The sequence below is a fragment of the Leopardus geoffroyi genome, chromosome B3, assembly GCF_018350155.1.
Source record: "Leopardus geoffroyi isolate Oge1 chromosome B3, O.geoffroyi_Oge1_pat1.0, whole genome shotgun sequence".
NCBI classification, from domain to species: Eukaryota; Metazoa; Chordata; class Mammalia; order Carnivora; family Felidae; genus Leopardus; species Leopardus geoffroyi.
Genome location: NC_059337.1, coordinates 4,600,623 through 4,612,927, shown reverse-complemented (window position 1 = coordinate 4,612,927; position 12,305 = coordinate 4,600,623). Strand labels below are relative to the sequence as shown.

General features: G+C 52.0%; 1 protein-coding gene across 4 annotated transcripts in view; it reads left to right on the top strand.

The window, feature by feature from the left end:
- SLC28A1 (solute carrier family 28 member 1) overlaps nucleotides 1-12,305 on the top strand; it is a 50,519-nt gene that overhangs the window by 30,422 nt on the left and 7,792 nt on the right. For all 4 annotated transcript variants that reach the window (XM_045448648.1, XM_045448649.1, XM_045448646.1 and 1 more), the window contains 4 exons: nucleotides 56-136; nucleotides 785-865; nucleotides 3,766-3,891; nucleotides 11,768-11,898. In XM_045448648.1, the coding sequence (XP_045304604.1) occupies nucleotides 56-136; nucleotides 785-865; nucleotides 3,766-3,891; nucleotides 11,768-11,898 (419 nt within the window). The remainder of the gene's footprint in view (nucleotides 1-55; nucleotides 137-784; nucleotides 866-3,765; nucleotides 3,892-11,767; nucleotides 11,899-12,305) is intronic.

The following is a 12,305-nucleotide window of genomic DNA, read 5'->3' as shown; positions in this document are numbered from 1 at the left end:
GGTTGTCTGGGGTCTACCCGCCTCTAACCCTGGGGCCTGTGCTCTTGCCTGGCAGGTTCTGCCCATCGTTATTTTCTTCAGCTGTGTCATGTCGGTTCTCTACTACGTGGGCCTCATGCAGTGGGTGATCCAGAAGGTGAGTTCCCAATGCCACGGCCGGGCTCTCCCACGGCTGCCTACTCACGGGGCTCATGCTCTCCCAGAATGCCTTGCTTCCAAACCCAACCCCCAAATCCCCCAACTCCCCCTCTCTGAAGGCCGGGACCTTCCCAGAATCCCCTGCTCCCAGGGTCTACACCCTCTCTAATACAATGTTTCCCAGAGCCTTTTTCACAAAACTCCAGCTCCATGGCAGGTCACCACATGTCCCTAGGTACAGGGATCCTGTGGTCAAATACTTTTGCGAAGCTGGGCCGGACGAACGTAAATACGTTTCATACAGGGCTTCTCAGAGCCTTTACTAAGCTGACACGTATTTGGTATCCTCTACGATGTGTGTGTCCAGCAATTCTCAGATACATTCGTCCGGGGACTCTTTTTGTATGGAGACAGCTTTTTAAAGGCAATGCTGTGATAATCAGAGCTACTCGCGGGTGGACGGGTGGCCTCGGGAAGAGGGGAGCCCCCATCAGTGGAGGTGTGGAAGGAGAAATGTAGGTGAGGGGTTGCTCTGCTGGGCTGGGAGTTGGGAGGAAGACTTATCCGGTATTTCCACCCCACCCCTGACTCTCTCCGACTCTGGGGTTTGCCGACGTCTGCCCACAAAGAGCACTCTGCCTCCTAGATCAGCTGGCTGATGCAGGCCACCATGGGCACCATGGCCACTGAGACCCTGAGTGTGGCTGGAAACATCTTTGTGAGCCAGGTAGGTCCTGCAGCGCCCTGCCCCCATGCTCACCAGCAGCGTCTCCAAGGAGGGCGGGTGTCCTGGGTCCCCGTGGCTCCTATTCAGTCAGAAAAAGAGATGCCTGGGTCGTGCCAGGGAGGGTGGCCTCTCTCAGGCCCCTTCTACCTCTTGAGGCCTCAGGGTCTTTATCAGCTTAGAGACTCACAAAATCCACAGATGGTCCACCTCTCTCCCTTCACATAGAAACAGGCCTGAGAGTGGGAGTAGCTCGCCAGAAGCCCGCAGCATAAATCAGGACGTAGAACCCAGTTTCTCCTTTCCTGGTCAGGGTTCCTTACACGACGTCATCTTATCTCCCGCCCCACCCCTGCGACCGCCACCCACCTCCCTATATCTGAAACGTATTTTCCAAAGTAAACGCGACTCTAAGGCACCCATCGGTCCTGAGCTCCTTCCAGGAGGCCCGGCACTCCTGGGTTCCAGAGCCCGCTCCCAGGTCCTAGCCCGTCGGATCGACACTGGGGTCACCAAAAGACATGCTTGCCGCGGTTTGCCACGTTTCACTGGACAGCTTAGGAAACTGGGGGATATTTGCATCTTTTTGGTTATAGTATCAGTGTGTTGGTTTCAAAGGTGTTTTTTTTTTTTTTAAAGCCAATTAAGACAATGTGCTCTCCGATAAATTGTCTCAAATCCCTTAAGATGTTTAAGATGAGACCAGAGAGAAAGGAATGCTGAAATACAAAAGCATTTATTTAAACGAAATGTGGCAAACGTGCTCCATGGTTTTTTTGCTGAGAAAGTACAAATTTAGGTGAATGGAGCCCTGAGCTGCCTAAAGTGAACTGACTTTGAGCAGGCTGATGGGCACATTGACCTAGACCCCTGGCTCTTTGCCTCGTTTTCCCCAAGGGGATAATCTTTGAGGATTATCGACATCATTTCAGCCTCCCTGTTGGCAGCCTGGGCCCTCTCCTGGGGGGCGTCGCACCAGCCCTGTTGCTTAAATGTTTTATGTGTCACCCAGACCCCGTGCTGCAGTCCTGACCTCGCCCCAAACTCCAGTCTGACCCGTCCAACTGCCGCCTTGACCTTTCGCTCGGGTGCCTAAGGGGCATCTCAAACCCATCACACCAAGCCCAAGCAGGCAGAACCCTGACCCCCACCTGCTTGCCTCTAACTCTTCCCTTTCTCAGGAAATGGTACCATCGTTTTCCATGAAGTGTTCAGACAAAACTCAGGAGCCAACCTACCTTCCTTCCTTCCTTCCTTCCTTCCTTCCTTCCTTCCTTCCTTCCTCTGCTTCCCTTGCTCCTGGCTGCCTCTGCCCCCCCTCGCCCCATCCCAGCCCTGCCCCGCTGCCCTTCTCCTTTACCACAAGCCACCCTAGTCTCCCCACCAGACACTGAATCTCCTCCACTCTCCCTGCTTCTGTCCCCGCCCCTGCCACCTGCCCTTCACTTCACTAACACGCCAGAATGATCCTTTAAAACCACAAATCAGATGGCGTTGCCTGGGTAGCTCTGTTGGTTAAACATCCAACTTCAGCTCAGGTCGTGACCTCATGGCTCTGTGCAGACAGCTCAGAGCCTGGGGCCTGCTTTGGGTTGTGCGTCTCCTTCTCTCTCTCTGCGCCCCCCCCCCCCCGCCCCCATGCTCTGCATCTGTCTCAAAAATAAACGTTAAAAAAAATTTTTTTTTAAATAAAAACACAAACCAGATCAGGGTGCCTGGGTGGCTCAGTTGGTTGAGCACCTGATTCTCGATCTCAGCTCGGGCCCTTGCATCAGGCCCCACGCTGGGTGTGGAACCTGCTTTAAAACAAAAAACAAACCCAAACCACAAACCAGATCATGTCACTTCTTTGTAGCCAAGTCCACTCCCTAGCCTGGCTCACCTGCCTTCCCCCTCCTCCTCCGTGTGGAGTCCCGCCCCACACCCGCTGTGGGGCAGGCACAGCCTGGGTCCGCTCACAAGTCCTCAAAATTGCCAATGTCAAATCGGCCCCAGGACGCTCGCCGTTCACTCTGCCTGCGATGGCCGTCCTACCAAACCCAACAGTCGGCACCTGCGGTCTCAACTCCAAAGTCACCTCCTTGGGAAGGTCTTTGCTTATTACTTACTATTGAGTACCCGCCAACCATCAGGCATTCCCCGCACACATCTCCGTAGGTCTTAGCGCCATCTAAGATACACTGTTTACCTACTTGGTTCCTTGTTGGTTATCATTTCTTTCCTTAACTCACCCTCCTCCGTTGTACCCAGGACAAAAACTCCTTGAGGACGGGAGCTTTATCTTGTTTACCCCCATCGCTATTCTACAGAACAGTCTGGAACATAGTAAGGGCTCAGTAACTGTTTTTTTAAGTGTATTTATTTTGAGAGACAGGGAGAGAGAGGGCCATGAGCAAGGCAGGGACAGAGGGAAGGGGAGAGGGAGAATCCCTTCCCATCAAGGGAGAGCCCCTTGATGCGGGGCTCAATTTTATGAACCGTGAGATCATGACCGAAGCTGAAATCCAGAGTCGGCTGCTTAACTGACTGAGCTGCCCAGGCTCCCCTCTTTGAGCCTCTCTAATTCTCTGCTTGCTCTCCTGGAAACCGGGGATGAGTACTTTTTTCTCAGAAGGTCCTGAGTGATGAATGTGAGGTGCTTAGTGATGCCAGGACATAGGGGGCACTTGACACGGGGGAGCATCATCAGGCCGAGAGGAAGGCCTAGGGGTCTTTCCGTAGGGCCGGGCCAATGCTGAGGTGCAGGGAGGCCCAGCCAAGTACAGACCGTGGTCCTGACCCCACCTTGCTATCTCTACCCCTGGGAGCCCGAGCACTCACTGTGACGTGCCCACTCCCGGGTGCAGGGGGACACCCTGGTGCCCGGGCCGGCTCTGGAGGTCTGACACCTTTCCTCTTTGCAGACCGAGGCTCCTCTGCTGATCCGGCCCTACTTGGCGGACATGACTCGCTCTGAAATCCACGCCGTCATGACCGGAGGCTATGCCACCATTGCCGGCAGTCTGCTGGGCGCCTATATCTCCTTTGGGGTATGTTCGCCTCTCCCTTTGTTTGCTGAAAACCTCAAGAACCTGAAGCCCTCCTCTGTGGGCACCCCACACAGCTCCTGGCCAGAGCGACCTGGAGTCTCCTCCCAGGGTCTGTGTCCGGAACCCGGGTGGCCATGACGAAACAGGAGAGGCTACACCTGACTGAGGCAGGCCAGGCGGGCTGGGCCATTCAGCTTCTCGTGTGGCCAGTGGGGGTGAGGATTCCCGGGGTGGCACCTGCTGAGCCCCTCTCATGTACCAGGCACAGTACTAGGTATCGGAACATCCCCACTTTACAGAGGAGGAAATTGAGGCTCAGAGAGTAAGTGAGATGCCCAAGCCAGGATCTGAACTCACGTGTGTCTGACTCTGAGGCTTGTATACACTGTCCCTCACCTGGGCTGTCCCTGGAGATGTGTCCTACTCTCCCGCCCTCCGCTTCCCTACACCCTTCCTGGATACGAGCCCCTTCCTCTGCTCCTAAATAATTGCTTGTGCAGCTTTCGAATGCAATACATTTCCAGGTCAAATTCCAGTGGTGCGAGCCTTTACACCAATCCCAATACTGTGTGGCAAGCAGAGCGAATCTTCAAATGCGTCCCCTACAAAGTGCCTGGTAATTATGCTCTGCATTTGTTAAACGCCCTGTACTTACGTGTGCTTTCGCATGCAAATATTTTTAAAAAAATTTTTTAAACGTTTATTTTTGAGAGAGAGAGAGAGAGAGAGAGAGAGAGAGAGAGAGCGCATGCGCACAAGTGGGGGAGGGGGAGAGAGAGAGAGGGAGACCCAGAATCCAAAGCAGGCTCCAGGCTCTGAGCTGTCCGCACAGAGCCCGACGCGGGACTCAAACTCACAAACGGTGAGATCATGACCTGAGCCAAAGTCAGATGCTCAACCGACTGAGCCACCCACACGCCCCAAGCAAATCTTTTTTTTTTTTTAAGTTTTACTTTATTTATTTATTTTTGAGAGAGACAAAGACAGCACTAGTGGAAGGGTGGCAGAGAGAGGGAGGGAGGGAGAGAGAGAGAGAGAGAGAGAGACTCCCAAGCAGGCTCGCACTGTCAGAGCATCGGGGCTCAAACTCATGAAACTATGAGATCGTGACCTGGGCCGAAACCAAGAGTCGGATGCTTAACTGAGTCAGCCACCCAGGTGCCCCTCACATGCAAATCTTTAAAGATCTTAATTTTTTTTCTTAAATATCAAAGAAATTCTTGCTTCTTACAGAAGTGAAGAAAGTAAAAAGAGAACTTCAAACCCACTTCTCATGGGGAGCTGCTTTTACTAGATAAGCAGATTAGCAGATTGCATGTTAGAAATGCAAATTCTTGGGCCCCACTCCAGATCTGCTGAACCAGAAACACTGGGGAAGGGGCCCCATGTCCTGTATAATGACAAGCCTTCCACATGGCTCTGATGCTCAATTTGAGAACCACCGACTTAGAATACATCGTTCCAGATCTTTCTGTGTAGTCATTTAAGTACAGATACCTGAATACATACATGCTTGCCTTCTTTTCTACTAAAGATGAGGTAATTCTACCCATGCTTTTCTGCACTTTGCCTTTTTTCTTGCAAAATTCTGAACATGACATGAAACCCAGTAGGTATAAAGGAAAAGGTTGACAGAGCTACTGGTAAAAATGAAAAATGTCTGTATGGTGAAAGTCAGTTTTTAAAAAGTTTAAATGATGGATCAGGCAAAAACAGTTCATAAATCATAAAAAGGTATTCCAGCTCACTGATAGTCAAGGAAAATAAAACAATCATAAGATATGCAATATTTTACATGCCTCACAATGGGACAGTCTTGATGGGAGTGTAATTTGCTGTAACCTTTTGGGAGAACATCTATCAGTCAGTTTAAAAATACTCTTTCCCGGGGCGCCTGGGTGGCTCAGTCAGTTAAGTGTCTGACTCCAGCTCAGGTCATGATCTTATAGTCTGTGGGTTTGAGCCCTACATGAGGCTGTGTGCTGACAGCTCAGAGCCTGGACTCTGCTTTGGATTCTGTGTCTCCCTCTCTCTCTCTGCCCCTCCCCTGCTTGTGCTCTGTCTCTCAAAACAAACAAACAAATAAATAAATAAATGTTGAAAAAAATAAAAAAACAAAAAACAAAAAACCACTTTCCCTTTGATCCAGTTAGGAATATTACGATACAGAAATGCTTTCCCAAGCGGTCAAAAAAGGCCAAACTCCAACATTATTTGTAATAACAACAACAATACCTGGGTGGCATTAAGCACCCGACATCAGCTCAGGTCATGATCTTACGGTTTGTGGGTTCTAGCCCCGCATTGGGCTCTGTGCTGACAGCTCAGAGCCTGGAGCCTGCATCAGATTCTGTGTCTCCCTCTCTCTCTCTGCCCTTAGCCTGCTCACGCTCTGTCTCTCTCTATCTCTCAAAAATAAAATAAATGTTAAAATTAAAAAAAAAAAGGAAAGAAAGAATGAATGAAAGAGAGAAAGAAAGAGAGAGAAAAGAAAGAAAGGAAGAAAGGAAGGAAGGGGGGGAAGAAAGAAAGGAAGGAAGGAAAAGAAAGAAAGAAAGAAGAAGGAAGGAAGAGAAAGAAAGAGAAAAAGGAAGAGAAAGAGAGAGAGAAGAAAGAAAGGAAGGAAGAGAGAGAAGGAAAAAAAGAAAGAAAAGAGGAAGAAAGAGGAAGAAAGGAAGAGAAAGAGAAGAAAGGAAGGAAGAGAAAGAAAAAAGAGAAAGAGAAAGAGAGAAAGAAAGAGAGAAAGAGAGAAAGAGAGAAAGAGAGAAAGAAAGAAAGAAAGAGAAAGAAAGAGAGAAAGAAAGAAAGAAAGAAAGAAAGAAAGAAAGAAAGAAAGAAAGAAAGAAAGAAAGAAAGAAAGAAAGAAAAGAAAGAAAGAAAAGAAAGAAAGAAAGAAAGAGGGAGAGGAACGACCTAGATGCCGAGCAGGAAGGGAATGAGCTGAGTGGGTTCGTCTGGGCCAGGCACTGTGGCTCAGCGTCTAGAGTGAGGTGGGCCTCCTCTTGCGGATGGAGAGCAAAGGCCCACCTCTCACTGCCCACAGGGTCTCCTGAGGGATGCTGCGTGTTGCAGGGGTGGAGGGGGCAGGGGAGAGGAGGAGGCTAGGACAGCCCACCCTGTCCCCTCCTCTGGTCGCAAATTCCACCTGTCTCTCTCACCTCTGCCCCTGGGAGCAGGCAAGGGGACAAGCCACCCTGCCGTCAGTCCCTCCTTCCCTCAGGGCACATGGACCACGGGTTAGGTAAGCTGAGCTCCACATACCCACAGAGCTGCCTGGGCAGGGCGGATGCCGTGTGACTTTTCCAGAAGGCCCCTTGCGCTCTGGGGCTTTGATCTTCTGGAACCCTCCTATCTAGAATTTTCAAGATCACCCGGTTCACACTTGTCTCGCCAAGGCCTAGAGAGAACCCATCAGGGCTGGTGCCCCACCACCACCCCGGATTGATTTCGGAATGTTATTTGTTTTTTATTTTTATTTTTTTAAGTTTATTTATTTTGAGAGAGACAGAGAGAGAGGAAGCGGGGGAGGGGCAGAGAGCGCGAGAGGATCTCAAACAGGCTCCACGCTGTCAGCACAGAGCCAGACATGGGGCTCGAGCCCAAAACGTGTGAGATGATGACCTGAGCCGAAATCGAGAGTCGGATGCTCAACCGACTGAGCCACCCAGGCGCCCCTGATTTCTGAAGGAATTTGATATTTCCCAAATGGAAACTCAAGACTTTTTTTCCTGGCGGCGTGTTGGGGGAGGGGATGCCCCGTCAGGACTTAGGGCCTTTTTAAGGGCCTTGACGTTGCCCTGGGTTCCACAGCCAGTTAAAAGAATGGTATTCTTCCCACTGCAAGAGCCTTGCTGTCATTACTTCAGATTAAAATACTGCAAGAACTCTCCTTTTCCACCGTCTGCCTTGCACCTTGGCTTCGGTTCCTTCCCTGTCTCGGGGCCAGAGTTCGGGCCCAAGCCCCAGGCAGTCGCGCCTCCCCTTGAAGGGACCCGGGTGCCCACTTCCCTTTAGCTCAGCAGACTGTGCAGAGGCCACCAGGGTCCCCGAGCACAGCCTCTGGAGCGGAAGCCTCGGGCCCCATCGCTGGCCCAGGTGAAAAGCACCCAACCCTCCTTCCCTCCCTGCTCCCGATGGGCCTTTAGTCTGGGGTCAGCGAAGCCCTCTTCTGCCCCCACCTGGCTCTTGGCCGTCACTGCAGCGGCCCCAGGACACTCCCACAGCCCCGCCTCCCTTCTCCTTCTTCTCTCTCCCCCAGGACGCTCCTCTGCCCTCAGCCCCTGAATTCCACAAAGATCCCTCTTGTCCATTCCTTGTTTCTCTTTGTTGCTCAACTTCCGGCTCCCTTTGCCCCGCTTCCCTCCTATTGGATGTTTCCAGACCGGCGCCGTCCGATGCAGTCCCCACTAGCCACACGCCGCCATTGAGCCCTTGAAATGTGGCTGGTCTGAAATGAGATGTGCCATGAGACTCAGCAGGGGGGAAAAGTGGATTCATTTTATTACTTTTATATGGATTACATGAGCGGAAAGATAATGTTTTGGATATGTTGGGTTACGTAAAATTCATGACCAAAAATGATTTTACCTGTTTCTCTTTACTTTTTATTTGTTATTTATTATTTTTTAATGTTTATTTATTTTTGAGAGAGAAACAGAGACAGAGCGCGAGCAGGGGAGAGGCAGAGAGAGAGGGAGACACAGACTCCGAAGCAGGCTCCAGGCTCTGAGCTGTCAGCACAGAGCCCGACGCGGGGCTCGAACTCACAGACCACGAGATCATGACCTGAGCCGAAGTCGGACGCTCAACTGACTGAGCCGCCCAGGCGCCCCTCCTTCTCTTTACTTTTTAAAAATGTATTTATTTATTTATTTATTTATTTATTTTGAGAGACAGCATGAGTGGGGGAAGGGCAGAGAGAGGCAGGGAGGGAGGGAGACAGAGAATCCCAAGCAGACTCCTCACTGGCAGCGCAGAGCCCGACTGGGGGCTCAATCCTATGAAGCGAGTGATCATGACCTGAGCCCAAGTCGGGAATCGGAGGCCTAACTGACTGAGCCGCCCAGGCACCCCTCTCTTTACTTTTTTAATTGGCTACTAGAGGATTTAAGATATTTGTACCGGGCAACACTGGTCTCGACCTTCTCCCCTGCTCCGAGGTCCCGGGCTCACTGAGTCTGTTCACTGCGACCTCCATATAAATCTCCTTTCTCACCATAGTTCCCCAAAGCTCTAGAGGAGGCCCCAGCCCTCTCCACCAACCGCAGGAACTGGCCTCTCCACCCACCCCTCTTTGGCCCAGGGACCCCTGTGAGAGGCGCTGTGAACACAGGCTGGGCAGGGTGGTGTTGAGGGGATCAGCCACCGATGTTCCTCAATTGACTGTGCAAGAGTGGGGGCCCCTGGGGGCCCCTGGGGCCGCGTCTGTGAGGTTCTGAGCCCGGCCAAGTGAGCGTGAGCTACGCGACTTCCACATCTGTCAAGTGGGCAGGACTATTGCCTACCTCACAGCAGTTTAAGAATTAAATGCAATAATAGATTGAAAAAATTTTTTTTGAAAGCGGGGCGGGGGGCACCCGTGTGGCCCAGTCGGTTGAGCATCCAACTTCAGCTCAGGTCGTGATCTCACAGTTCGTGAGTTCGAGCTCCGCGTCGGGCTCTGCGCGGATAGCTCGGAGCTGGGAGCCCCTTTCGGATCCTGTGTCTCCCGCTCTCTCTGCCCCTCCCCTGCTCACGCTCTGTCAATCTCCCTCTCAAAAACAAATAAACATTAAAAAATTAAAAAAAAAATAAATGCAATAATAGAAAACAGCAGTGTGGAAAAAGTGGTAGTTCTTTCTCTGACAGATTAGGGTCAGAAATCTACCCTGAAACTGGCCCATTGTATGCTGTAGACTTGTGTGGATTTTTTTCCTCCCTCACTAAAAGTGTTTTTGAAAATTCAAAGGGAGGACCCCTACCCTCTATCTCTATCCACCTGGGATGCCTTTGGGTAAAGAGAGGAAACCTTTGGGTGGGAGCGGGCCCTGGGATGGCTTTCCTTGGGGAATGGGGGTGTCACAGCCAGTGTGGACCGACCCAGTGCCCCGGGGGGCCAAACTCAGTCCTTTCCAAGCTGAAATGATCAGCCAGAGCACGTGAGGCTGTGGCCATGACCGGCCTGCTGGGACGGTGTCCAGGAATGTGACATTGCAGGACGCGTTCCCGCTCAGGTTGGCAAACTAGACGTGACCTCCGAGGTGGAGGAAGGGGGAGGGAAAACCCCAAGATTCCAGGTATGGTACAGTCCCCAGTGGGTCTGAGCAGCCCCGAGGAGGCCAGCGACATCCCAAAGCCCAGCCAGAAACATCCAGAGAGGACGTCTGTCCCGAGGCCGGCCCCTTCCCGTGAGGAGCAGGGCCTGTGACCGGGTGTGCGCAGGGGGAGCGGGGGTCGGTGCTGATACTCCTCTTAAGACGTTTCCATTCCCCGCTGGGAGAGAAACAAAGGGGTTTAAAACCACTGGCAGAAGGACAGACATCACAGAGCCTTAGAGGGTCTCCCAGGTCTGGTTCCTCATCCCTTGCTGGCACTTCTGTGGGTTTCTTCTCCTCTGCTTTTATTAGCCTGGACATGTAGCTTAAACTTAACTCCCCTCCTTTCCCCCCCTTTTTATGTAAAATTAAGGAACTACAGGTGATTTTTTTTTATAAACTTTAAGGAGAAGAAGTCTATTTTCCTTTTGTGTTTATAAAAGCAATATGTAGTGTTGCGGACATGTAGACATGCGCCAAAAAGCAAAAAGCAGAGAAAATCATCACGGCCCCACTAGCCAGGGACAGACAATTGGCCGACAATTTTGGCGTGTCTCTTGCTGATCTTTTCATGCATAGTTGTGGAAGGTTTTGGTCCCCCCCCCATCGTGTGGTTATGCTCTGTATGCAATTTTGTGGGCATCTCCCCATGTTATCGCAGAGCCTTGGTAACCTTCGTTTTCAATGGCAGCTTGACAATGCTTAGCCATTCTGTTGTCGTTAGATGTTTGGGTTGGCTCCAGTCTTTTCACTTGGTAAATAATACAATGTTGGGGAAATGTCCCATCTAGCTCTGGGGGAAGGGAACAGGGGAGCAGAGGGTTTGAGGCCACAGTGAGGACCAAAAAGTGGCTGTTGTAGTAGGCAGATTTCCTAAGAGCTCTCCGACCACAGGAGTGGGTGTGATGGGCTGCCTCGAAGTGGTGAGCTCCCCATCACAGGAAGTATTTTCTTCACAGTAAATAAGGACATTCTTATACCAGGAGGTCAAAGTAGGTCGCCTCGTGGATCCATCCCGACTCTCCTTCTGTGAGCTTTGTCTGAAACCATCACAAACCCCTCAGCCAAGGGAGGACCGGCCCTCAGATGAGTGGTCAAAGGGAGACAGCCTAGGAGGGAAGGAAGAACTTGGAGCTTGGAGCCGAAGACAGAGTCCTTCCCCATCTTCATTTGGGGCAGGTTACGTTTAATCTTGTGGGGACTTGGTTTCCTTTCTGTGCTGTGGGATACCACTTCTAGAAGTCCTAGAGGGAAACGAGGTTCTGTACACACAGCCTGTGACCCCTTACACTGTCAGTAACGATGACAGCAGCACTGACGATGATGACAGACAGTGGGGCAGGGTACACATGCCCTCTGCTGGCCTCGGCTGCACTCCTGGCAGGGACATTTCCTCTGTCTCCTCCTAAGCCCCATTCTCTCTCTCTCTTTCTCTCTCTCTCTCTCTCTCTCTCTCTGCAAAGCACTCATTTTATTAATTCTAACAATGGACCCACGTGGGGCTGGAATGCACTAACCATGAGATCGTGACCTGAGCGCCAGTGGGACACTTAACCCCAAAAGCCCCATTCTCAATCCCGCAGATCGATGCTGCCTCCCTGATTGCTGCCTCGGTCATGGCCGCCCCTTGTGCGCTGGCCCTCTCCAAGCTGGTCTATCCCGAGGTGGAGGAGTCCAAGTTTAGGAGCCTGGAAGGGGTGAAACTGACCGGCGGGTGAGCACAGCCTGAGGGCGGCCTGCGGAGGGGGCTGTGGGAGGGATGGGGTGAGGGGGGTCACGAAGGGGAGGCAGGGAGCAGGGCTGGGGGAGGCTGAGGGGGAGAGGCTGGGAGGGAAGCAGGAGCAGAGGCGTGGGACAGCAGCGGCCTCTCCGCCCAACCCCCGGGCCCTCCCCACTGCTGCCCTGTGTGTCCTGCGTGTCAATTTCCAGTCTGGGACCAGCGGGAAACCACCGGCTCATCAAACAGAGCAGCCTGGGATTGCTGCTGGGTATGACTCAGTCAGTTACGTGTCCGACTTCGGCTCAGGTCATGATCTCACAGTTCATGGGTTCGAGCCCCGCGTCGGGCTCTGTGCTGACAGCTGGGAGCCTGGAGTCTGCTTCAGATTCTGTGTCTCCCTC